Source organism: Neomonachus schauinslandi, chromosome 10 (assembly GCF_002201575.2).
Source record: "Neomonachus schauinslandi chromosome 10, ASM220157v2, whole genome shotgun sequence".
NCBI lineage: Eukaryota > Metazoa > Chordata > Mammalia > Carnivora > Phocidae > Neomonachus > Neomonachus schauinslandi.
The window spans coordinates 122,989,298-123,017,102 of NC_058412.1; the positions used below are offsets into that span (position 1 = coordinate 122,989,298).

The following is a 27,805-nucleotide window of genomic DNA, read 5'->3' on the forward strand; positions in this document are numbered from 1 at the left end:
CATGACCTGAGCCGAAGGCAGACGCTTAACGACTGAGCCACCCAGGCGCCCCAGAGGACTGACTTTTTGTAATAGGGACCTGTGATGGCTTCCGGAACTTTGTGCCAAACTTTTGATCTTTACTACCTCAGGGCTCCTACTGCCATTTGTACAGATTTGTAGTAGGGCAAAGAGGCAAATAAAACATGCATTCTGGGGCGCCTGGGTGGCTCAGTCGTTAAGCATCTGCCTTCGTCTCAGGTCATGATCCCAAGGTCCTGGGATTGAGCCCTACATCGGGCTCCCTGCCCAGCGGGAAGTCTGCTTCTCCCTCTCCCATTCCCCCACTGCTTGTGTTCCCTCTCTCGCTGTCTCTCACTCTGTCAAATAGATAAATAAAATCTTTAAAAACAAAACAAAACAAAACATGCATTCTGTGGAGTCCAGCCCATCTTGGGTTAAAAACTTTTCTCTCACTAGCTGTGTCTATGGGAGTCTCAGCTTCCTCACCTGTAAAATGGGGATAATAACTTCTACTTCATAGGATTGTTTGAGGATTAAGAGACAGCCTAGGATTGTGCCTGGCACATATTCTCTGTAAATGTGTTTCTCCTGTGTAAGGGGAACGGATCGGTTACCCCTATTTTAGCACATGGGGTGCCATATCTGGGTGGCCCTGAAAGGTGGCTGCTCAGGTGTTAATTTCATGGATGGCATACCTTTGGGAAAAGCAGGACAAATAATACATAAAATTGGGGATAACGTTACAGATTTCCTAAGAGGATTAAATGAGATAATATAAGTAAGTAAGCACCTGGCAAGAGCTTAATCACGATTAGCTAGCTATCCTTATGTCCGCAAACTAACTCAAAGGTGAGAGGCCCTTAAGAAAAGAGGGTGAGCAATTTGCAGCCTGATGCTCTGTGACATCCAAGGGCGGTCCGGCCTCCGTCTGGAACAAGAATCCAACCGGCTAGGAGCGGTAGGAACCCACAAATACCTCCAGGAGTCCCTGGAGCAGCGCTTTCCAGAAATCGCGTAGAACTTGGCCGGTTAAGAACCGACGGCGCTTCGCAAGAACCCTCGGTATCTCAGTCCGAGGAATGAGGGCCAGGCCGAAGCGGAGACGGGTTCCCGGCCCGAGTCCCAGTGTCCCGGGCGAACCGCGCCACACCGAGACAGCGTCGCCGACGGACTGGAGCTGGATGAGGACGCTCCGGGCTCCGCGGCCGCGCCCCGCGCGCCACGTGACTCAGGCTCCGCACCACGTGGTCCGGGCCCGGTCCTCGCCGCCCCGCCCCGCTCGCGCGCTGCGCGCCGCTTCCGGTGGGGGCGGAAAGCGGAAGTGTGGGAGGGTCTGCGGGGCGGGCTCGGGGAGGTCCCGGGGGAGGATGAAGCAGTGAGCGGGTCTGGGCGGCTGCCGGCAGCGCCATGGAGACGGTGCAGCTGAGGAACCCGCCGCGCCGGTGAGGGGCCGCTGGCTGAGGGGCAGGGGGTGGGGAGAGGGAAAGGCGGGAACTGGCGGAGGAGAGGCATCGGGTGCGCCCCCGGAGGGATGGACCTGCGGGGCGAGGCGATCCTGGCACCTGCTGAGTGGGGGAATCTCCGCCGGGAGGGGGTCCGGCAGAGGGGAACATGCGCCCAGGGGGATAATCGTGGGGCTGGTTGGGGAGAGCACTTGCTGCGGGGGGACATCCTGGTGGAAGGGGGCACTGCTGAAGGGAGCAGCTGCTGAGGGACGTGGGGACAAGTTAGGGAGAGCACCTGCTGAGGGCGGGGGCGCCTGGGGGGATGCCATGCTAGGAACGATTCATTGGCATGCTGAAGCAGGATGAGAACCTAGAGGGGTCTAAGATATGGGTCAGGAACAAGCAGAGGAAGGCTGAGTGGACTTTCTAAGGGAGGGGGGTCCCACTTGAGGGGTGCAGTTGGAAGGATCTGTTGAGGGGAAAAGCTCTGCGCCTAAGGCTGGAGGCGTGCCGAGAAAGGTTGAAGGTCCCGCAAGGGAGGGCTTCGTGCAGGATAAGCATTTAGGAAGATTTTCCAGGTAGTGTCCCCACTCTAGGATGAGGATGACATCTTTCATTCCTGATGCCCCCCTGCCTTCCTAGTTTTCCTTACATCCTCTTCAGCTTTTCAAACCTGACATTGGGGGGTGAATAAGGAAATAAGATATTTTCAAGAAGGGCAAATGGAGGCCCAGAAGAGTTGAGACACAGTCCTGTGTGTTTCCTTCTTTGCTGTAGGGTCTGGGTCACGACCTGACCAGACTGGGCCCTTTTCAGGGCTCTATTGTTTTGCATCAGCTCCAGATCCTGCTGCTACCTGGAATTGTTTTAAGTCAAGATCGGGGAGGTGGCTGATCCTAGAAAGTCTGAACTCCTGCGTTGGTTTTAGTTATATCATTGATTTGCTCTGTGGACACCAGGGTCTTGTGTCACTCTGCCACATCTGGAGAAAAATAGAGAGCAGAGATCAAGGGAATCATGCTTCTCTGAGGTGCAGTGTAGTTAGCTTCTATTTCACAGAGACCTCTGACTTCCTGCAGCAGAATGAGCACTAAAGTAGGAAGTGTTCAGTGTGTGGGAGTGTGGGGCAAAGGAGAGGTGAAGGGAAGGGATTGGCAGCCTGGGCTGCACACTTGGGGTTTGTTTGAAGTACACAAACATTGCAGAAGGCAAATAGCTGGTTGGGATGGACTCATAATTCACCCTACTGTAGTGTGCTGAGACGGAAATGATAATGATTCTTACACGTACGGCACTTACTGGGTGCCAGGGACCGTTCTCAGTGCTTTCCCTGTCTCCTGGTGAACCACATGTAATTGGTCTATAAAAATGGTAATTTCGTGTGGTTCAGCTTATTATGACTCTTTCGATCCTCACAACAATCCTATGAGGTGGTTACTTCTATATCTCTATTTTACAGGTGATAAAACTGAGGCACAAAGAGTTTTAAGTGATTGCGGGAGGTTCCACTGTTAGTAAGTGGCAGAGCTAGGATTTTAAACCTGGTGGTCTGGTCCAAAGTCCATGCTCTTAACTGCTTCCTCTGATGCCGCTCTGGAAGTACCCCTGTTTCACAGGGCCTGTGTATGTTAGCAAGTATTTGCTACAGCACCATAGTGATCCAGTTATAAACGTACACTGGTTATATTTCTTTCTGAAATATATTCGTTGTTTCTCCGAGGCCTTGGTTTAATTGAAAAGAGGATTAGGAATCTGAGTTTTGTTTCTACCTTGCCTTGTGTTACATAATCTTGGGCAAAAGCGTAAACCTTTTTGCTTTTTGGTCCAGCTTATTCCTGCACCTTTTGGATTTTAAGAAATTTATTAAATGTGCAAGAGAAGAGCATTGCAGGGCTGAATTCTTGAATGACTGGTACTTTCCTGCTCATCATAACTAGTGAAGTACTTAATCTGCATTAGATTAACTTTATTACTTGCATTTATTAGGATTGCCATATCAGTTTCACAGACTGGGTGATTTAAACAACAGAAATGTATTTTCTCCCAGTTTTCTGGAGGCTAGAAGTCTAAGATCAGGGTGTCAGCAGGGTTGTTTCTTTGAGGCCACTCTCCTTGGCTTGTGTAGGTGGCTCTCTCCTTCCTATGTCTTCACATGGTTTTCCCTCTGTACCTCTCTGTGTCCTTATCTCCTATAAGGACACCAGTTGAATTAGGGCCCACCTCTATGACCTTATTTTACCTTAATTACCTATTTAAAGGCCCTGTCTCCAAATAAAGTCACATTCTGAGGTCCTGGGGCTTAGTATTTTGACATAGGAATTTGGGGAGGGGCAACATATGAATTTTACTATCTTTAAAAAAGTTATCAATTTATCTTACACATTTGTTGTAACCATATCAAATTCTGAATGGAAAGAGGGATAGGTATACATAAATAACATGAACCTTACAAGAGTTCTAAGATTGGAGAAAGAGGCTTGAGAATTAGCCAAATCTGTGCGTAACTACTTCATAAATACCCTTGTTTGTGTTTGAGAGATACGGGTGTCTTTTCAGAGATTCAGTTGGCATGTGTTTTCAGCAAGGGATAGTAATCCCAATGCAGGAAATGCTCTTTGCATTCATGAGCTTGGCATTTGCGTGTGACTGAGTGATGAGAGATTCAAGTTGATGGCTTACGTAGGAGATTATGATTTTTTCAAGTGAGCTGGCATTAGATAATAATAGTGTGGTGGAGGATGTAGAGGGCATTTCTGGGATGGTTGGCTGTCCACGTGGCCATCTGACTTAGGAGAGGAGCATCTGCCGGTGTTTGGTCCACGGAGGCTGTGTTGGCCAGGCCTGTTCTTTTATGAGCAAGCAGTGAAACTACCTAGGACCTGGGGAAGTCCGAACTGAGAACTGAATCATCAGTCGGGCTGTTTTGTGCTTCTTCCGTGAAGACTTAGGGTATAAAGTATCACTGAGAGTCACTTATCAAAAGATTTTCGAAGGAATCTTATTTGTTGATAATCTGGTAATCCTTTTTAGGGTGGCATTCTGTTCTGGAAACTCACAAGGATTGCTGATAAAAGTTTAGGATTCCCATCGTTACATTCATTAATCCATATAGGAAATATTTATTGACCACCTCTGGGTTATCAGGCAGCAGAGAGATAAAGATCTATTAAGCCTGGATCAAAAGCAAACAAAAAACTGGGGCACCTGGGTGGCTCAGTCTGTTAAGCATCTTCCTGTGGCTCAGGTCATGATCCCAGGATCCTGGGATCCAGCCCCAGGGAGTCAGCTTCTCCTTCCCCCTGCTCTTGTGCTCTTGCTTGCTCCCTCTCTCTCAAATAAATAAATAAAAAATCTTAAAAAAAAAAAGCCACAAACAAAAAACCCAAGTAGATTGTTTGAAAGAAGTCTCTGAGCAGGTATATACAGTTTGTCTGTTGGAGGATTATCAGGGGCTTGCAGCTGTTTCTCGCATGCCAGGCACAGTTTCCTTTGTTATGTTGTGGTCTCAGAGTAGTTGAAATAGTGAGTTTTGCTTTTTGTAAACCACAAAGTCAGTACTTCAAAGGAACACATTCGATCTTCCTTTATATAAGTTGTTTAATTATACTTGAGAAATGAGGTATTGTCCATTGTTTATACAGTTATGAATTCAGCGCTTCACCAAAAAACCCTCCTGGTTCATGCAGTGTTCTTTCTAACATCTGAGTTCATAGACATTTCACTTCTGAAGTTTAAGAGGAGTTTCACTTCAGCCCTTTTTGTTTTGAAGTTAGTTTTTATGTCATCACTGGAATTTAATGTTTAGGACCTTTTGATTTTCAAAGGTCACTACAGTCATTTGTTAATTATTGACTTGGAACATTTCTCCATTTCTTTAGTGTGTAGTCTTTGACATTTACAGAATTATGTGAGATTGTCCTTTAGAGATCAGTGTTTATGGGTGGATACACTCGATGTGTTCAGTTTTCTTTCTGTCTTCTGGTCTTGCTAGTTCCTCCAGGAAGGTATGTGTGTGTGCGTATGTATGTATGTAATTCAAGTCCTCTCTTGTAAAAATTGGTATTATCCAGCTGGTTTAAACCTTTTCTCTACAAAAAAGTCTCCAGTGTTACTACTTCCATAATTTCACCATTTCCTGAGCTCTCTTTTTTTTTGTCCTTTGTAGTTTCAGGAAACCATTGTGTAGAAGATATACACACATGCGCGCACGCGCGCACGCACACACACACACACACACACACACAAATACAAATATTCCTTGGCAAGCTCCTTCCTTAAGCCCATTGATAATTTTCAGACATCTTAGTTTAAAAAAAATATTGTTAATTTATAACCTCCCAGGTTTGTTATTTACTGTGTCTAGCATAGTCAGAAAAATCTGAATTATCAGGGAATTATAAGCTGACATGTATCTTTGACTTTGGGGACTTGTTGGATGTACACAGCCACTCATGGGAGAGTCTGAGTCTGTTTGAAGTTCCTAGCTGCATAGTTATTTTTCACTTTTGATCATGTCTAAGTATATACCTTCCACTTTCTGTTTCTGTGATACCTATAGAATCCCTGTGTTTTAGCTGAATTACCAAAATCTTGCTAAGGGAGAGCAAGAGTCTCTGTGTCTTCCTTGGCCTCCAGTCTGAGACCATGTTTCAATTCATAAGTAACCTTACATTAAACATCTCTTCTGAAGAGATAGTTATGCCATCTTAATTCATGGAATCTCAAGATATAAATGGATTTTAAAGGTTCTGTCAAAGCTTGAATCCACTCTGTAGCATTTCAGGCAAATGATGATTCATTTTCTGTTTAAGTTCTCCAGTGATGGGGAGCTAGGGACTTCTTAAGGCAGTCTAAACCATTTTAGAACAACTTTTTTTGTTAGGAAATTTCTTTCTTTTTTAAATTTTATTTATTTCAGAGAGAGAGTGCGGCGAGAGCACAAGCAGGGGGAGGGACAGAAGGAGAGGGAGAAGCAGACTCCCCACTGAGCAGGGAGCCCGATGTGGGGCTTGATCCCAGAACCCTGAGATCATGACCTGAGCCGAAGGCAGACACTTAACTGACTGAGCCACCCAGGCACCTTGGAAAATTTCTTACACCTGTTGAACTGAAGTCTGACTCTTGGTAGTTCTCTACCCTCTGGTCCTGATTATGCTCACCAGAGAGCCGCAGGACACATGTAATACCGCCATAGACCGCCCTTAAGTCTCCCAGCTGGGGCACCTGGCTGGCTCAGTCAGAAGTGTGTGTGACTCTTGATCTTGGGGTCATGAGTTCAAGCCCCACAGTGGGTGTAGAGATTACTTAAATAAATAAAAAACTTTAAAAAAAGTCTTTTACGAACCATGAGAGACTATGACTCCGGGAAACAACCTGAGGGTCTCAAAGGGGAGCGGGATGGGAGGATGGGGTAGCCCGGTGGTGGGTATTAAGGAGGGCACATGTTGTAATGAGCACTGGGTGTTATACACAAATAATGAATCATGGAACACTACCTCAAAAACTTAATGATGTACTGTATGGTGACTAACATAACATAATAATAAAAAAAAAGTCTCTTAGCTTGCCTTTGTTGTTGTTTACCAGTAAAGACTTTGTAGAGCAATTCCTAAGATCCTAATTGTAATATAAATAATGTATTTTGTGGTCTAGTTGCTAGCAAGTAAAATGTATTTTATGTTTTTATTTCTTCATTCACAGGCAGCTGAAAAAGTTGGATGAAGATAGTTTAACTAAACAACCAGAGGAAGTGTTTGATGTCTTAGAGAAACTTGGAGAAGGGTAAGTGTACAGAAAATACAGGTAGACCAGTAGGTCCCAATCTTTTTCTTCCCCCAACACCAGCAGGAGCTGAACCTTTTTCATGTCAATAATTCACAAACCTAAGGAGAAGGAAGAGGAACATTGCATATGGCACTGCTCTGAGTGGGGTGGGCGGGAAATTTACAACTTGAGATGCCCTTTCCCTCTTTCCTCCAATCACCATTATAGACAGATTTAATGATGCCTGGCCTCTTCAACACCAAAGGCATCTATTGTTTTCTCTCTTGTAGAATCTATAGTTTACATGATTTTATGTATGGAAGAGCCCTAACTAGTCTGTACTTAATTTAACAGTTTTTATTAGTCATACATTTTTATTTGCTGTTCATAGTTTCTGATCAATATGCAATAGCTATTGTTTCCATAAAATGGAATTCAGCATTTTAGTTAGTACAGCATTGTGAAATATAGTAAATAAATCAAGGACTGTCACTACCTTTACAACTTCCAAGAGATTGAAAATCCCAGGTCGGGAACCAGTGTACTTCTTGAAATCCAGATTTGTGGGTGTATATAAAATGCTGCTGAAATGGTATTTCGTAATAGTGGTTTTTTGTGTATCATTCAGTGATAGTTACCGCATTAATAAGCAGGTGTGTGTGTGTGTGTTTAGTCTCTCGAGAGTACTTCTAGTTCAAGAGAAAGCCTGAAATACAACTTTTAAAAATTTCTGTTGTTTAAGTGCCGTGTGCGCCTTGAAATCAAGTCTTGTATGTCATTAGATTATTTTGGGGTTTAGTGTTATTTATGTCTAATATAGGTCAGGAATAATCTTAAACCCGATCCTGGGTTACATGGCGTAGGTTTTCATGGATTGCCTCCTTGTAAAAAACATTAGTCATCTTTTTGTAAGTTGGAACAATACTCTTCGGAATCAAGCAAGACATCAAGCTGAGAAGGGACTAAAAGAGGACACCAGCTGTGCTGTTAGAAGACAAGTACAAGATCATTCTGGAGACTGCAGGTTGACTTGGCATCCTTAAAGGTATGGGAAAATGACAGTCCCTCCACATCTCTTTCCTGTCCTTTTCAGCTTTAGCTTGGCCTCCTGGCTATTTTCCTCAAGGCAGTGAGTCTAATGCCCTTAATCTAACAGTGCGCACTGGTCATCCTTGGAATGAGATAAAGCATGTTAGGCATAACTGAATATGTAACTAACTTGTTTCTTTCATTTTTAATAAAAGTCTGTTATGACAGTACGGACATAGACTCTGATGTTAGACCTGCATTAAAGTCCTTGCTCTCCTGTTTATTAGTCACAATAAACGAGTGGACTTGAGCAAATTACTTAATATTTTGAAGTTTCAGAAACCTCAGCTATAAAGTGCAGATATTCGTATCACCCTCATTTGGGTTATGTCAGCTATTACCCAAGACAATAGGGGTAAAGTACTGAGTGCAGTGCCTGTCACACAGTGAGTGCTCAGTAAGTGGCACTTTTCTTTTATTTTTAAGCCTACCAACTGAAGCATTTTTCAGACCTTGTCACGTCAAATCAAAGTTAAATCTTAAATCTTCAGTATATTTAGGCATTCCTGAAGGGAGCGCTGTTTGGGTTGATTGGGTTTGGGGAACACCAAAAGAAAACTACAGACAAAATATATCAGGAATATATTCTGATAATGTAGGAAGGGGAAACTAAGCTAATTATGATTGTTTTTAATTGTTTTTTAGGTCTATGCATGTCTTCATCGAGGAACTTGGAAATTTCCTTACAAAGATAAAACCAGCAAGAAAATCAAAATAAAGCTTCAGATCTTTCTCCTTGTTTTATCACCATCGTGCTCTTTTAAGTGATACCACAGATGCTTGGATTTCTGAATGAACCTGAACAAGCTTCATTTAACTAACAGAATCCCAAAGGAAGACCTTAACTCCACTTAGCTGTCTAAACACAAATTGCCATGCCATCCTTAAATTGTTCTGGAAAATGAGTAGATTGTGAACACTCACTGACTTGTGTCTTATGAAATGAGCTCTGGCTGATGGACTGTGTTGGATTCTCTGGAGGCCGCAGTTGTTCTGTGTATGGAGGAAATCCTGTGGATCTGTGGCAGAATAGAACCAACGCTCCAGATCAGGACGAGTGGACCATGCTTGGAAAGTGTTTTGCATGAGAGCCTAGCACCTTTTTCCTTCTATTATACATAAAGTTTTACACCTTGACTCACTAAAATTTTTTGTCCTAGGTTAATTAAAAAACATCTTGCCCCTGGTTTCATAGCTAGTGAGTGGTATTGTTAAGACTTGTATCTAGTTAATTTGGCTCCAGATACTGTATTATTTCTGTTTTTCCAAATTGATCCTTGCCTTGTGTGGCTTGTGTGAAACCCCTAGGTCCCCACCATTTTTATTCTCTGCCAGTCAGAATTCATCAAGTCACTGTAGTTTTTGTTGTAGGGAATCAGGTCTTACGGGATTTGCCTAAAAGTGAGCACAATTGCTGAAGCCTTCTAAATTCTCTTCAGATTACTGTAAGTGCGGTATGTAGAATCATGAATCTTAATTGTTCATACAAGCTATTGGAGCATTCCTTGCTCTCAAGATAGCATAGAGAGGCATGGATAGTGTTCCGGTTAAGATTGCTGAGTGCGTATATGCAGAGACCTCTCTTTCCTTTTTCAAGTAGATAAAACTAATGAATGAAAATTAATTTTTATTGGGGCGCCTGGGTGGCTCAGTTGGTTAAGCGACTGCCTTCAGCTCAGGTCATGATCCCAGGGTCCTGGGATCGAGTCCCGCATCGGGCTCCCTGCTCTGCAGGGAGCCTGCTTCTCCCTCTCCCACTCCCCCTGCTTGTGTTCCCTCTCTCGCTGTGTCTCTTTCTGTCAAATAAATAAATAAAATCTTTAAAAAAAAAAAAAAAGAAAATTAATTTTTATTTTTATTTATTTATTTTTTTAAAGATTTTATTTATTTATTTGACAGAGCACACAAGCGGGGGGAGTGGCAGGCAGAGAGAGAGAGGGAGAGGGAGAAGCAGGCTCCTCACTGAGCAGCGAGCCGGATGTGGGACTTGATTCCAGATCCCAGGACCCTGGGATCATGATCTGAGCTGAAGGCAGACACTTAACTGACTGAGCCATCCAGGCGCCCCGGAAATTAAATTTTTAAATAAAAGGACACATGGCCAGCTATGTACAAGGGATGGAAAAGATACGTAATAGTAAGAGGAGAGTAAGGCTTGCCCTGTCCTTGTCAGGAGATGGCAGGTAAGCTTCCTACATGAAGTTGTGGGATGGATAAGGCTCCCCATCTATTAACTAAAGCTGAAATAAATTTGTCTTATCACCGCGAGAAAGTATCATTTGCCCGTGGCCTGGGGAAAACATGGAGGTCCTGGTTTGACAATAGGAACTGGGCCTGGACTGCATTGAGGTATGGGATCTAGAGAGGCAGAAACCCTCAGCTCCTAACACAAGACCAAGTTTAAGTTGTACAGTCTAGATGACGGGCCGAGAGAACCATGAAACCATCATGACGTCATGAAATGCTCATGGCAGTTAGTATTGTGTAGAGGAAAATCATTCAAGATAAAGGAAACCCATACAAGGAATCTACTGCTGTGGGATAATGAGCAGAACAAATGGGAGAATTCACATCCAAGGAAACAGAAATAGTGGAGCAATCTCAAAAGGGATTTAACATGTTTGTTTACGATTTTCAAAAAGACGAAAGGAGGGAATAACATCCTTAAAAGAAGAACACCAGTTTATGAACATGAACAGATGGGTTCCAGGAAGAATTAAAGTTGGGAATCTTGACAATCATTGAAGTTTTGGAAGCCCAGTAAGTTGGAAAAACAGTGAACTATACAAGCTGAAAGAATTTGTGAATTGAAAGGTAGAAATGAGACTGATCACAAAGTGCAGGACAGAGAAGTACAGTGTTAGAGATCTAGAGGACAGCATGGATTGAGGAGGTGCAATATGGGTCCAATAGGAATTCTAGAAAGAGACAGTAGAAGAGATAGGAAGAAGACAATGCTGAGAATTTCCAGACTTGAAGAAAAACATGCCTTCAGGTGGAAGAAGCTTACGAAATGCCGAATGAATCAACTCCTAGTTACGTTACAATAAAATTTTAGAATGTTAAGGATAAAGAGGAAATCCTGAATGCTACCGAAAGAGAGATTACCTGTGAAAGGTGGTAATCCGATGATAGCTGACTTCTCAGCAACAGTAGAAGCTGGGAAACTGCAGAAAAGGCGCTATTGTCCAAGAACTCTGTATCCAGCACAACCGATTACAACGAGAACGTGAAATACAGACATCTTCACACATATGGGACCTAGTGTATCAAGAATAACTTTGGAAAGTAACAGAATACCCAACTACCAATGGCTAACCAATAAGGGCATTTATTTTTTTAAATTTTTTATTTTTTAAAGATTTTATTTATTTGACATAGAGAGACACAGCGAGAGAGGGAACACAAGCAGGGGGAGTGGGAGAGGGAGAAGCCAGCTTCCTGCCGAGCAGGGAGCCCGATGCCGGGCTTGATCCCAGGACCCTGGGATCATGACCCAAGCCTAAGGCAGACGCTTAATGACTGAGCCACGCAGGTGCCCCCTAATAAGGACATTTAATAACTAAGTAATAATAAAGCTGGGGTGAAAGATTCCAGAATAGCTAATTGGCTTGATAATGGTTTAGCATTTGTGTAATTCTCTATCTCAAGATGGCTGCATTAGTTTCACGCATCATGCTTTATGTAACAGTAACCAAAGTAGGAAAGGAAGTGGCAGGTAAAAATGGGCCTTCTTGTGTGTTTCTCTCTCATCAGGGAAGAAAGCCCCTCTCAGGATCCCTTCAGCAGAATTCCCCTCGAATTTCATTGGCTAGAACCAGGTCACCGGCAGAAGGAATAGGAATGCTGTCTGCCTGGACCACCATGTTTTATCCTCTAGAACCAAGCCTTCGCTACCCCAACGAATCAGAGGTTTAACTTCGTAAGGAAGAAAGGGCAGCAGGCAGGCCTTCCACACATGGTCAGCGGTTGCCTTTCTCTGGAGGAATAAATTATGTAACTTTCAAGGATCATTATACTAGTTTTGCCAACATAAGGGATTCTGATGGGCTGGAAATTTTTTTTATGTGTTCTGCATAATTTTGTTTAGTTTTATGTAACTTTTACATTGAAACAGTCTGGAGCATCATTTTGGCAGCTAGAGCACTCAGCTACTTTAACATATCAGGTGGCGCTGTTCTGTGGATGTTTTTTTCGCCAGGACAGTATGAAGAAATAGGTGGGTTTGGGAAAAAGGAAAGACGGCTTCCTCATTGTGTTTTCACTGACAGCCATCAAGGTTTCCACTGAAAATGTAATCAGTGTGGGGTGATGGTGGTATCTCATTTGACCATCACAACTGTCTTGTAGTTTGTATTGTCATTTTACAGGTGAGAAAATTGAGGCACAAGAAGGTTAATGTGTATGTAAATGATGGCTAATGTGTTATGAGGATAGGGCTCAAATCCTCGGTCTTCGATTCTAAATTTAAGTATTATTGCAAATAAGAGGAGCAGGGACAGAAGAACCTTGTGGTACTGGAGTGAACACAAGAGCACATAGACCTCCATTTCAGCATTCTAGCCCAGGTAGATGTGGGAAGAACATAAGCTTTGTGTTCAGACACACCTGGATTCACATCCTGGCCTGACCACTTATTTTTCATCTCTGTGACATTGGACAAGTCCTGTAACCTCTGAGCCTTTACACGTTTTCCTGTAAAATAGGGATAACGACCTCTTCTTTGTTGTTGTTGTTTACTTTTTGTAAGGATGAATTGGAATGATGCACAGTTTCTAGCAGAGATCAGGCATATAGTGCATGGTAGCTACTATAATAGTGGTTATTTTGGGGCGCCTGGGTGGCTCAGTTGGTTAAGCGACTGCCTTCGGCTCAGGTCATGATCCTGGAGTCCCAGGATCGAATCCTGCATCGGGCTCCCTGCTCTGCAGGGAGTCTGCTTCTCCCTCTGACCCTCCCCCCTCTCATGTGCTCTCTCTCATTCTCTCTCTCTCAAATAAATAAATAAAATCTTTAAAAAAAAAATAGTGGTTATTTTGTATGAATACATTCAATAAAGGTTAAATATGAAGTTAACAGTTTTTTCCCAAAGTGCTTTAGCTATTTCAGTTTTGCAGTTGTAGATAAGTGTATTAGGCATCTAGGGATATAAATTAGAACCATGAGTTGCTTTTGTTCTACCACTTTTTATTTCTGGACTTGCTTTGCCTTTATAAATGTTCTCTTTTCCCCCAATTACAGGTCCTATGGCAGTGTATACAAAGCTATTCACAAAGAGACCGGTCAGATTGTCGCGATTAAGCAAGTTCCTGTGGAATCAGACCTGCAGGAGATAATCAAAGAAATCTCTATAATGCAGCAATGTGACAGGTAAAGGCATGTGGTGTTACTTTGGAGAGAACATAGTTTTAGATTAGCTGTGATTATTTAGAGTTTAACATGTACAGATGCATTTATTTAGAGATTTTGCGAAAGAGTTTAGGTGGAATCACTATGCATGTTCTTTTCAGAAAAAATCTGATGAAAAATGTGTGTTTTAGTAGCTAGACTTTTATAGTTTCTATTTCTGCATAGATTTTTTTTTTTTTTTCAGTAAGCCCCTTTCAAAACTAGGAAGAAGAGGCAGAGAGGCAGAAGGGGGTGGTGCTGACTTTTTTTTTCCTTCTGATAATGATCTTTTACTTCCTATTGAGAAAACATTTCTGCAGAGATAGCTAAGAAGAGATAATCCAAATACGTTTAGCTCTAGAAACGATAGAATATCAGATAGATCTAAAAAGAGAATGCTTTTTTATGTATTACTGTTCCTTCCTACATTTAAAAAAGAATTCTTCAAGCTCAGGGTAGTTAATTTTATTTTTGAGGAACTAAGATTTGTCAAATGCTGTAAGCAGGAAGTCAGGCCTCTAGGCGACCGCAGAAAAGCACGTGGTTTGCCCTGAAATTCCGTCACAACATGAGTTGGTCGCAGTGATGGAGCAGGCTTCCCCACTACTGTTTAAATTTGAGAGATAACACAAATTTAGGGGCAATGCCAGCTCTAGGGAGCTGAAAGGAGAATGAGAACGTCTTGCACCGGAGGCTGCATCCATTCTCCTGAAGCTCTTCTGCTCAGCAGATCAGCTTAGTACCTCCTATTTGTAAAGCTTCAGCATTGGGGCAGGTGGGGCTGCCTACGAGGACATTTGCCCAGGAGACCTTAGATCTCACAGGCTTGTGAATGCAGTTATTTCTCTTCTCCCTCCCTCCCTTCCTTTTATTCTTTATGCTTTTGTGGTTACTCTCTACTAGACAAAGCCCTCATATTTCTTGACCAGAGTTAAGTAGAAATTTTCCTTTTCCTCTGCTACAAGATACAGTATGGAAGCTCTTCTAGTCAGCACATTGGGACTTTATCACTTCTTCTTTTTTTTTTTCTTAAAGATTGATTGATTGATTTTAGAGAGAGAGAGTGAGTGAGTGAGCATGGGGGGGGAGGGGCAGAGGGAGAGGAAGAGAGAATCTCAAGCAGAATCCCCGCTGAGCATGGAGCCCAACATAGGGCCCAATCTCACAACCCCAAGATCATGACCCTAGCCGAAATCAAGTGTCAGATGCTTAACTGACTGAGCTGCCCAGGTGCCCCAAGGGACTTTGTCATTTCTGATATGCTACTTAAGAGCTGTGTTTCAAACAGTATGCAAATATCTCTAAGTAAAGAAGAGTTATTTCCAAGAGCCTAGTCTGTGCTAAGCATGGTAAGGAGTACAGAGAAATACAGGGCAGAGTTCTTGTCCTCTGGGAGTTTATAGACAAATTGGAGAGGCCAGGCATATATATGTACAGGAAAATCTGGCCGACGATACAAGATTATATAGGACATGTTCCAGCAGTAAGTAGCTGAGATTACTTGCCTTGTAAAGGCAGTAAATACTGCAGGAATTTAAGGAAGGGAGAGCAGATGTGTAATCTGTACCTTCAGAGACTTATTCATCCATGTCTTCATTAATTGTATGTGTGTGTGTTTCCTGCTGTCCTTGTCATTGGCATGTTTCCTAAGGGTGAAGGGGCATTTGAAATTCTGAGCATTAATGAAGCAAAGTAGGTTTTTAGCATCTCTGGTTATTATGCAACGTTATTTAGCCCTGATAACAATCTAGCCAATTAAAGCTGGTAGCTCTCAGTGGGCAGATTATTTCATTTTAATAGGATGTTTGACTTTTCTCTGAAATCTCATTTGGTATTTCTCTTCAAGCTTGAGACCCAAAATTCTGGGTCTGATACTGAATATTTTTTCTTTTTAAAATTTTTTTAAAGATTATTTATTTTAGAGAGAGACAGAGAGAAAGAGGGAGAGAGCACAGGTGCACATGAGCAGCAGGGAGGGACAGAGGGACAGGGAGACAAGCAGATTCCCTGCTGAGCGGGGAGCCCAACATAGGGCTTGATCCCAGGACCCTGAGATCATGACCTGAGCCAAAATCAAGAGCTGGACGCTTGGGGCGCCTTGGTGGCTCAGTTGGTTATGCATCAGCCTTCGGCTCAGGTAATGATCCCGGGGTCCTGGGATCGAGCCCCGCGTCGGGCTCCCTGCTCAGCAGGAAGCCTGCTTCTCCCTCTCCCACTCCCCCTGCTTGTGTTCCCTCTCTCGCTGTGTCTCTCTCTGTCAAATAAATAAATAAAATCTTTTACAAAAAGAGCTGGACGCTTAACTGACTGAGCCACCCAGGCGCCCCCTGAATATTTTTTCTTTATAGTAGATTGTAGTGTGATTTTTTTTTTCTTATTACAAAGTACACGTGACTTCTTGGAAAAATGCAAATAGAAAGAAAATAAAATCACTTTTCTCTTTGGAGAGAGAATCATTGTTAAATGCTATTTTGTATACATATTCTTCCATATCTCTTTTTGGAGTTTAAGCATGCTTACAATTATGTAACCTGTACTTTTTTTTCTTTCTTTCTTTCTTTTTTTTTTGTGAGCAGGATATCTTCCCATGTTATCAAATATTTTTCTGTGATATTTTCCATAGATTCATGGTTATTCCATTATATGTCTAGATCATTATTTCTTAAATAAACTCCTTAATGTGGGACACTTAGATCATATCTAAGTTTTCATTGTTAAAACGTGCTATGATGGTAACTATTTCTTTTTGAATAGCTGTAGTTCTTTTCCTGGGATGATCTATAGACCTAGAAATGCAGGTTAAAGGACCCATACATTTTCTCACTTTGGTTATTTATTATTTAGAAAGTATTATTATTATTTATTATTTACATTTTTATCAAGAGGGTGTCTATTTTAACCTTAAATATGAATAGTTGATCTTTTGAGCAGAAAAATTTTCATGTATTGAAGGCTGTTCCACTAATTCGTATTATTGCTTTCTCTTTAGCCCTCATGTAGTCAAATATTATGGCAGTTATTTTAAGAATACAGACTTGTGGATTGTTATGGAGTACTGTGGGGCTGGTTCTGTGTCTGATATCATTCGATTACGAAATAAAACGGTAAGTTTACCTTCTAGAACAATGCTGGGCTAGCCTCTGGCCTTGTATTTGTGGGCACTCTCCTCCTTCCATATCCAGAGAGATGACTGTCAGATTTCCCCTTTTCCATGGTTCTTTCCCCCTCTGCTTTCTGATGCCTCCTAAAAGTGATGTTTTTGACACCAGCCTAATCCAGTGATATTTAGCATGTTTTGGGAAAGAAAACAATGACTATCAAATCTTGGTGAAGCAATGAATTTCAAATGTTTAAATTTAGATTTGGTTTTCTCCTCCTACTCAGCATGTTCACAGATTAACTTCTTCTACATTCTATTAATCGAAGAGTAATCTCTGTGAAAGATTATTTGCTCTTACTGTGATCACTGGGATAAAAGCTAGGAGTCAAGGGTTCTAATTCAGGTTCAGTTGCTCATTCAGTATTTCTAGAATACTGTTCTAAGCCCTAGGGATACAATAGTAAAGAAGACAACAACCCTGCTCTTGTGCTCATGCATTTTCTAGTAGGGCAACCAAAAAGCCATCTGATGGTAACTAGAAAAGAAATACCAGATAGTTATAATTTTTTTGAAGGAGCGGACTGGTGGAGAGTGCTCAGTGAGCTACTTGAGAGTAGACAGCTGAGAAAGGCCACTCAGGGAGGTGACATTTAAAGTAAAACTTGAATGACAAGATGGAGCTATGATTTCTAAAAGAACATTCTAGGTAGGGCAGTAAGCAGTGCAAAGATCCTGAGGCTAGAACGGATTTGGCACAAAGAAGTAGAGGGGAGAGGTGAGAGGACCTGCAGGAGAGGAGGTGAGACAGATAAGCAGGCCTGGATTCTGTTGGTATTGTTGGCCACGGTAACGAGTTTGCCTTTTATTCCGACTTCAATAGGAAGCCATTGCCGTGTTCCAAGCAAGTGAGGAGCCATTTGATGATGTACATTTTAGAAGATAAACTGTGGCTTCTGTGTGGACTGTGAATGAATAAAAGTAGAAGCTAGAGACACCTTAGCCTTTAGATTTTCTGTTTGTTTTGTTTTAATGAGAAAAACAGGAATAATACCTATATTAAATATTTGCAGAACTGTGAAAATTAATTTAAATATGTGAAAGTACTTAATGAGACACTATAAATTACAAGGTGAGAATATTTAAAAACTCAGTTGTATCCTCAAAAAATTAAAAATATAGCTACCCTAGGATCCAGTAATCACACTACTGGGTATTTTCCCAAACAATACAAAAGCTAATTCTAAGGGATATATGCACGTTTGTTTATTGCAGCATTATTTACAGTAGCCAAATCATGGAAGCAGCCCAAGTGTCAGTTGGTAGATGAATGGATAAAGATGTGGGGTGTAAATGTATATATACACATACATTTTAAATATTATTCAGCCATAAAAAATAATGAAATCTTGTCATTTGCAACAATATGGATGGATCTAAAGAGTATAATGCTAAGCAAAATAAGCCAGTCAGAGAAAGATAAATATTTGATTTCATTCATATGTGGAATTTAAGAAACAAAGCAAATGAATAAAGGGAAAAAAAAAAAGAGAGAGACAAACCAGAAAAACAGACTCTTAACTATAGGGAATAAACGGATGGTTACCAGAGGGGAGGTAGCTGGGGGATGGATGAAATAGGGGTTGAGGATTAAGAGTACACTTGTAGTGTGCACTGAGTAATAAATGGAGTTGTTGAATCACTATATTACATACCTGAAGCTGATATAACACTATATGTTAACTATACTGGGATTACTGGAATTAAAATAACAATGATTTAAAAATAAAAAAATAAAAATTAAATAGTTGTAATTTTTGGATTATCTATATGACTATATCCTTTTCTTAATTTATATTATTCAGAGTTAGTATGTTTTTCTAATCAAATAGCAAGTTCTTTAGCTAGGAATTATAACCTACCATAAAATATATTTAAAGAAGTCCCAAAGCTTGAATAATTTATTGAATTAAAAATTGGGCTCCAGGGGCATCTGGGTGGCTCAGTTGGTTGAGCGTCCAACTCTTAATTTCAGCTCAGGGTTGTGAGTTCAAGCCCTGTGTTGTGCTCTGTGCTGCGCAAGGAGCCTACTTTAAAAAAAAAAAAAAAAATTGGGTTCTAGGCCTTCTTATATGCAGCATTAAGTTATTTTGTTTCAGGTATTTTGAAACAATCCAAAACTAATTTTGATAGTGCATTTGATGTTTTAATATTAGTTTATTGTATTTATGTAATTTTTAGCTATTAAGTGTTGATCTTTAATTATTACACATGAATTTGTAAAATGTTTTAATTCTGTCTTGTCCAGCATGATAGTCACTAGCTATGTGTGGTTATTGAGGACTTTAAATGTGGCTAGTCTGAACTGAGATGTGCTATAAATATAAAATACCAAATTTTGAAGAATTATTACAAAAAGAAAAACATTAAAAAAACTTTACATTTTTATATATTGATCACATGTTGAAATGATAATATTTTGGATAAATATGGTTAAAATATATTATCAAAATAAATTTTGGGGTGCCTGGCTGGCTCAGTTGGAGGAGCATGTGACTCTTGATCCTGGAGTCATGAGTCCTAGCCTCACGTTGGGTATGGAGATTACTAAAAAAATAAATAAACAAATTAATTTTGCTTTTTTTTTAATGTGGCTACTAGAAAATTAAAAGTTGTACTTACGGCTCACATTATATTTCTATTGGGCAGTGCTCCCTTAACTGATTAGCTTAACTGGTTAGAATAAGGCGTCAGTAAATCACATGAACTTCGTTCCCTTAGGCTGCAGAAGGTACCCAGACTCTAGCTTGCAACCTTGCCAATAGTGTTTGCTTGTACTGCAGTGAGAGCTCTATCATTTGTTAGCACAAATTACTTGTTTGTGCTTCAGCTTCATTTTCTGTAAAATGGTGATGATAATAGTACTTATTTAATGTGATTTTTATAAGGATTTAATGAGATTACAAAAATAGTGCCTACCATAGAATAAATGCTTAATAATTAGCTATTCTTAATTTTATTAGCAGAGTGTCTGGCTCATTATTGATGCTTATTAACTATTTGTTGATTAATTGGTAGCATAATAGTTGTTAAGCCATGTGTATTACATGCCTTATATCATTTGATTTTCATGACATTCTTGAAGAGAGTGGTAGTCCTGTTTTATAGATTGAGAAACTGAGACCAAGAGAAGTTCGACAACTCACTTAGGTCACACAGCTAGAATGTAGAGTGAAGGGTAAAAACTAGGTCTTTCTCATCCCAAATACCATGTTTTTTGCAACACAGCGTACTCTCTTCTAAATGTGAGTTGTTTGTCAAAAGGGAGACTGAGAGTTTGTTGATGGATTGCATTTGTTTAGCACTGGAGTTGGGTCTGCACAAAATCAGCATGGAACTGAGCAGATATTCTGTCAGTCAGCATTCTTGCTTTCTTTTTTTTTTATTCTTATGTTAATCCCCATACATTACATCATTAGTTTTAGATGTAGTGTTCCATGATTCATTGTTTGTGCATAACACCCAGTGCTCCGTGCAGAATGTGCCCTCCTCAATACCCATTACCAGGCTAACCCATCCTCCCACCCCCCTCCCCTCTAGAACCCTTAGTTTGTTTTTCAGAGTCCATGGTCTCTCATGGTTCGTCTACCCCTCCGATTTCCCCCGCTTCATTCTTCCCCTCCTGCTACCTACTTCTTCTTCTTTTTTTTTTTTTTCCTTAACATATATTGCATTATTTGTTTCAGAGGTACATATCTGAGATTTAACAGTCTTGCACAATTCACAGCGCTTACCAGAGTACATACCCTCCCCAGTGTCTATCACCCAGTCACCCCATCCCTCCCACCACCCCCCACTCCAACAACCCTCAGTTTGTTCCCTGAATTCCTCATATCAGTGAGGTCATATGATACATGTCTTTCTCTGTTTGACTTATTTCGCTCAACATAATACCCTCCAGTTCCATCCACGTCGTTGCAAATGGCAAGATCTCATTCCTTTTGGTGGCTGCATAATATTCCATTGTATATATATACCACATCTTCTTTATCCATTCATCTGTCGATGGACATCTTGGCTCTTTCCACAGTTTGGCTATTGTGGACATTGCTGCTATAAACATCGGGGTGCACGTACCCTTTCGGATCCCTACTTTTGTATCTTTGGGGTAAATACCCAGTAGTGCAATTGCTGGATCATATGGTAGCTCTATTTTCAACTTTTTGAGGAACCTCCATCCTGTTTTCCAGAGTGGCTGCACCAGCCTGCGTTCCCACCAACAGTGTAGGAGGGTTCCCCTTTCTCCGCATCCCCACCAACATCTGTTGTTTCCTGACTTGTTAATTTTAGCCATTCTGACTGGTGTGAGGTGGTATCTCATTGAGGTTTTGATTTGGATTTCCCTGATGCCAAGCGATATTGAGCACTTTTTCATGTGTCTGTTGGCCATTTGGATGTCTTCTTTGGAAAAATGTCTGTTCATGTCTTCTGCCCATTTCTTGATTGGATCATTTGTTCTTTGGGTGTTGAGTTTGATGAGTTCTTTATAGATTTTGGATACTAGCCCTTTATCTGATATGTCATTTGCAAATATCTTCTCCCATTCTGTCTCCCATTCTGTCGGTTGTCTTTTGGTTTTGTTGACTGTTTCCTTTGCTTTGCAAAAGCTTTTTATCTTGATGAAGTCCCAATAGTTCATTTTTGCCCTTGCTTCCCTTGCCTTTGGCGATGTTTCTAGGAAGAAGTTGCTTCGGCTGAGGTCAGAGAGTTTGCTGCCTGTGTTCTCTTTTAGGATGTTGATGGACTCCTGTCTCACATTGAGGTCTTTCAACCATTTAGAGTCTATTTTTGTGTGTGGTGTAAGGAAATGGTCCAGTTTCATTCTTCTGCATGTGGCTATCCAATTTTCCCAACACCATTTGTTGAAGAGACTGTCTTTTTTCCATTGGACATTCTTTCCTGCTTTGTCAAAGATGAGTTGACCATAGAGTTGAGGGTCCATTTCTGGGCTCTCTATTCTGTTCCATTGGTCTATGTGTCTGTTTTTGTGCCAGTACCATACTGTCTTGATGATGACAGCTTTGTAATAGAGCTGGAAGTCCGGAATTGTGATGCCGCCAGCTTTGCTTTTCTTTTTCAACATTCCTCTGGCTATGCGGGGTCTTTTCTGGTTCCATACAAATTTTAGGATGATTTGTTCCATTTCTTTGAAAAAAGTGGATGGTATTTTGATGGGGATTGCATTGAATGTGTAGATTGCTCTAGGTAGCATTGACATCTTCACAATATTTGTTCTTCCAATCCATGAGCATGGAACGTTTTTCCATTTCTTTGTGTCTTCCTCAATTTCTTTCATGAGTATTTTATAGTTTTCTGAGTACAGATCCTTTGCCTCTTTGATTAGATTTATTCCTAGGTATCTTATGGTTTTGGGTGCAATTGTAAATGGGATCGACTCCTTAATTTCTCTTTCTTCTGTCTTGTTGTTGGTGTATAGGAATGCCACTGATTTCTGTGCATTGATTTTATATCCTGCCACTTTACTGAATTCCTGTATGAGTTCTAGCAGTTTTTGGGGTGGAGTCTTTGGGGTTTTCCACATAAAGTATCATATCATCTGCAAAGAGTGAGAGTTTGACTTCTTCTTTGCCCATTTGGATGCCTTTTATTTCTTTTTGTTGTCTGATTGCTGTGGCTAGGACTTCCAATACTATGTTGAATAGCAGTGCTGATAGTGGACATCCCTGCCGCGTTCCTGACCTTAGGGGGAAAGCTCTCAGTTTTTCCCCATTGAGAATGATATTCGCTGTGGATTTTTCATAGATGGCTTTTATGATATTGAGGTATGTACCCTCTGTGCCTATACTCTGAAGAGTTTTGATCAAGAAAGGATGCTGTACTTTGTCAAAAGCTTTTTCTGCATCTATTGAGAGGATCATATGATTCTTGGTCTTTCTTTTGTTAATGTATTGTATCACATTGATTGATTTGTGGATGTTGAACCAACCTTGCAGCCCAGGGATAAATCCCACTTGGTCGTGGTGAATAATCCTTTTAATGTACTGTTGGATCCTATTGGCTAGTATTTTGGTGAGAATTTTTGCATCCATGTTCATCAGGGATATTGGTCTGTAATTCTCCTTTTTGATGGGGTCTTTGTCTGGTTTTGGGATCAAGGTAATGCTGGCCTCATAAAATGAGTTTGGAAGTTTTCCTTCCATTTCTATTTTTTGGAACAGTTTCAGAAGAATAGGTATTAATTCTTTAAATGTTTGGTAGAATTCCCCTGGGAAGCCATCTGGCCCTGGGCTTTTGTTTTTTGGGAGATTTTTGATGACTGCTTCCATTTCCTTAGTGGTTATAGGTCTGTTCAGGTTTTCTATTTCTTCCTGGTTCAGTTTTGGTAGTTGATAAATCTCTAGGAATGCATCCATTTCTTCCAGGTTATCTAATTTGCTGGCATAGAGTTGCTCATAATATGTTCTTATAATTGTTTGTATTTCTTTGGTGTTGGTTGTGATCTCTCCTCTTTCATTCATGATTTTGTTGATTTGGGTCCTTTCTCTTTTCTGGATAAGTCTGGCCAGGGGTTTATCAATCTTGTTAATTCTTTCAAAGAACCAGCTCCTACTTTCGTTGATCTGTTCTACTGTTCTTTTAGTTTCTATTTCATTGATTTCTGCTCTGATCTTTATTATTTCTCTTCTCCTGCTGGGTTTAGGCTTTATTTGCTGTTCTTTCTCCAGCTCCTTTAGGTGTAGGGTTAGGTTGTGTACTTGAGACCTTTCTTGTTTCTTGAGAAAGGCTTGTATTGCTATATACTTTCCTCTTAGGACTGCCTTTGCTGCATCCCAAAGATTTTGAACAGTTGTGTTTTCATTTTCATTGGTTTCCATGAATTTTTTTAATTCTTCTTTAATTTCCTGGTTGACCCATTCATTCTTCAGTAGGATGCTCTTTAGCCTCCATGTATTTGAGTTCTTTCCGACTTTCCTCTTGTGATTGAGTTCTAGTTTCAAAGCATTGTGGTCTGAAAATAGGCAGGGAATGATCCCAATCTTTTGGTACCGGTTGAGACCTGATTTATGACCTAGGATGTGATCGATTCTGGAGAATGTTCCATGGGCACTAGAGAAGAATGTGTATTCCGTTGCTTTGGGATGGAATGTTCTGAATAGGTCTGTGAAGTCCATTTGGTCCAGTGTGTCATTTAAAGTCTTTATTTCCTTGTTGATCTTTTGCTTAGACGATCTGTCCATTTCAGTGAGGGGGGTGTTAAAGTCCCCCACTATTATTGTATTGTTGTCGATGTGTTTCTTTGCTTTTGTTATTAATTGCCTTATATAATTGGCTGCTCCCATGTTAGGGGCATAGATATATACAATTGTTAGATCTTCTTGTTGGATAGACCCTTTAAGTAGGATATAATGTCCTTCTGCATCTCTTATTACAGTCTTTGGTTTAAAATCTAATTTGTCTGATATAAGGATTGCCACCCCAGCTTTCTTTTGGTGTCCATTAGCATGGTAAATGGTTTTCCACCCCCTCACTTTCAATCTGGGGGTGTCTTTGGGCCTAAAATGAGTCTCTTGCAGACAGCATATCGATGGGTCTTGTTTTTTAATCCAATCTGATAGCCTGTGTCTTTTGATTGGGGCATTTAGCCCATTTACATTCAGGGTAACTACTGAAAGATAGGAAATTAGTGCCATTGTATTGCCTGTAAGGTGACTGTTACCGTATATTGTCTGTGTTCCTTTCTGGTCTATGTTCCTTTTAGGCTCTCTCTTTGCTTAGAGGACCCCTTTCAAGATTTCTTGTAGGGCTGGTTTTGTGTTTGCAAATTCCTTTAGTTTTTGTTTGTCCTGGAAGCTTTTTATCTCTCCTTCAATTTTCAATGACAGCCTAGCTGGATATAGTATTCTTGGCTGCATATTTTTCTCATTTAGTGCTCTGAATATATCCTGTCAGTCCTTTCTGGCCTGCCAGGTCTCTGTGGATAGGTCTGTTGCCAATCTAATGTTTCTACCATTGTAGGTTACATATCTCTTCTCCCTAGCTGCTTTCAGGATTTTCTCTTTGTCCCTGAGACTCGTAAGTTTTACTATTAGATGTCGGGGTGTTGACCTATTTTTATTGACTTTGAGAGGGGTTCTCTGTGCTTCCTGGATTTTGATGCCTGTTTCCTTCCCCAAATTAGGGAACTTCTCTGCTATAATTTGCTCCATTATACCTTCTGCCCCTCTCTCTCTTTCTTCTTCTGGGATCCCAATTATTCTGTTGTTTCGTCTTATGGTATCGCTTATCTCTTGAATTCTGCCCTCGTGATCCAGTAGTTGTTTATCTCTCTTTTTCTCAGCTTCTCTATTTTTCATCATTTGGTCTTCTATATTATTGATTCTCTCTTCTGCCTCATTTATCCTAGCAGTTAGTGCCCCCATATTTGATTGCACCTCATTAATAGCCTTTTTGATTTCTACTTGGTTAGATTTTAGTTCTTTTACTTCTCCAGAAAGGGTTTCTCTAGTAACTTCCATATTTTTTTCAAGCCCGGCTAATATCTTTAAAGTGATGATTCTGAACTCTAGATCCGATATCGTACTAATGTCCGTATTGAGTAGGTCCCTGGCAGTCGGTACTACCTCTTGTTCTTTTTGTTGAGGTGATTTTTTCCGTCTTGTCATTTTGTGCAGAGGAGAATAGATTAATGAGAGAACAAAATGCTAGCAGAGTAACAACGTCCCCAGAAAATATACTCTAAACAAATCAGAAAAGACCTAAAGCAGTGGAAAAAGAAAGAGAAAGAGAGAAAAAAGAAAAAGAAAGAGATAAAGATAAAAACAAACAAAACAAAACAACAACAACAAAAAAAACCAGAATGTGATCAAATATGATCAGGCTGGTATATATTTCAGTGCCACACACTAGATTTGGGGTGTATTTTGGTCTGTTAGAAGAAAGTGCCTCCCAAAATTTTAAAGAAAGAAAAACTTATATATGTACAAAAATAAGGGTTGATATGATGAAGGGATGGAATATGACTGTAAAGATGGAAATTATAAAAAATTTTATAAAAGGAATTGCTAAGAAGTTTGAAAAAAGAAAGAAGAGGATTTAAAAAAAGAAAAAAGAAAAAGAAGGGAGAGAATGTGATCAGGCAGGGGAGTAGAAAAAACTATATACTAGAGATTTAGGGTATATTTTAATCTGTTAGAAGAAACTATCTCAAAATTTTAAAGAGAGAACAACTTATATATATATGCCAAAAATACAGGTAATTACTATGAAGGGATAGAATATGACTCTAAAAATGAAAAATAAAAATGTTTTTTTTTTTTTAAAAAAAGGATTGATAAGATGTTGGTTGAAAAAGGGAAAAAGAAAAATTCAAAAAAAAAAAGAAAAAAAGACAGTTAAAAAAAAATTAACTTTGAAAGACTAAAGAATCATGGTAAAAAAGCCATGAATTCTATGTGCAGTATTCCCCTAGCGCTGGAGTTCTGCCGTTCTCATTGATCGGTAAACTTGGTCTTGGCTGGCTGTTCTCGCTGATCTTCTGGGGGAGGGGCCTGTTGCCGTGGTTTCCAAATGTCTTTGCCGGAGGCGGAATTGCCCCGCCCTTGCCCCCTCCCAGCTAAGTAATCTGCTCGGGTTTGCTCTCTGGAGCTTTTGTTCCCTGCGAGCTTTCCCTACAGCTTTGGAGGCGGAGAGTGAAAATGGTGGCCTCCCAATCTCTGCCCCGGAGGAGCCGAGAACTCGGGGCCCCGCTCCTCAGTGAGCCCCCAGAGAAAAGCCGTCAGTCACTCCCGTCTCCCCGGTCTCCGGCCGCACTCCGTGCTCACCCGGCCTGTGACCACGCGTTTCTATCTCTGGCACCCGACCCCGGGTGGAGTCTCCAAACCCAGCAGATCCCTGTGGTGCGCTCCCACGCCGCTCCTCCCGGGGGAGGAAGGTGAGTCTCCCTGGATCTGCCACGTTGGGTCCCTGCTGGAGGAGCAGTGGCCCGACTGTGCCGCGGATCACGGTTTATGGCAACCCCGAGCTGAGAGCCCGCACCTGGGCTCCGCCTCTGCAGCCGGCTTCCCTGCTCGTTACCTGGGAGCTCTGCCACACTCAGGTACCCCCAGTCTTTCTGTGACCCCAAGTGTCCTGAGACCACACTGTCTCGGAGGGTTCCACCCAGCTTAGCCACCAGAGTGACGTCCCTCAGCGGAGCAGACATCTAAAAGTTCCGATTTTGGGTGCCTGGGTGGCTCAGTTGGTTGGGCGACTGCCTTCGGCTCGGGTCATGGTCCTGGAGTCCCGGGATCGAGTCCCGCATCGGGCTCCCTGCTTGGCGGGGAGTCTGCTTCTCCCTCTGACCCTCCTCCTTCTCATGCTCTCTGTCTCTCATTCTGTCTCTCTCTCAAATAAATAAATAAAATCTTAAAAAAAAAAAAAAAGATTTAAAAGTTCCGATTTTGTGCTCCGCGGCTCTATCACTTGCCAGAAGCGGCCGACGGAGGCCCCTCCCCCGCCGTCTATCCTCCCGAATATCGCCTCGGATTCACTTCTCCGCTCGTCCTACCTTCCAGAAAGTGGTCGCTTTTCTGATGAGACAGTTGTTGGCTATTCTTTCCTTCGATCTCCTGTTGAGTTTGTAGGTGTTCAGAATGGTTTGATCCCTATCCAGCTGAATTCCTGAGAGGAGACGAAACCCAGGTCTCCTACTCCTCCGCCATCTTCTGCCCCTCGCCGCATTCTTGCTTTCATTTATTCATCATCATTCAACAAATATTTTGCAGGACCTGCTATGTGCCAGGTGGCTTTCTTGGTGCTAGGGATACAATAGTAAACAAACCAAAGACATTTTATTTTTTATTTATTTATTTTTAATAAGTTTGAAGATTTATGTATTTATCCGAGAGAGAGAGAGAGAGAGAGAGGGAGAGCACACGTGCGCATTCTTGTGCGTGAATTGGGGGAGGGGCAGAGGGAGAGATTTTTCAAGCAGACTCCCTGCTGAGCATGGAGCCTGATG

The 27,805-nt window shown here is 41.3% G+C and overlaps 1 protein-coding gene across 2 annotated transcripts in view; it reads left to right on the top strand.

The window, feature by feature from the left end:
• The first annotated feature begins 1,356 nt into the window (after positions 1-1,356).
• STK4 (serine/threonine kinase 4) overlaps positions 1,357-27,805 on the top strand; it is a 93,482-nt gene continuing 67,033 nt past the window's right edge. For both annotated transcript variants that reach the window (XM_021689098.1, XM_044918733.1), the window contains exons 1-4: positions 1,357-1,445; positions 7,149-7,229; positions 13,542-13,670; positions 16,678-16,792. In XM_021689098.1, the coding sequence (XP_021544773.1) occupies positions 1,411-1,445; positions 7,149-7,229; positions 13,542-13,670; positions 16,678-16,792 (360 nt within the window). In that variant the 5' untranslated portion in view covers positions 1,357-1,410. The remainder of the gene's footprint in view (positions 1,446-7,148; positions 7,230-13,541; positions 13,671-16,677; positions 16,793-27,805) is intronic.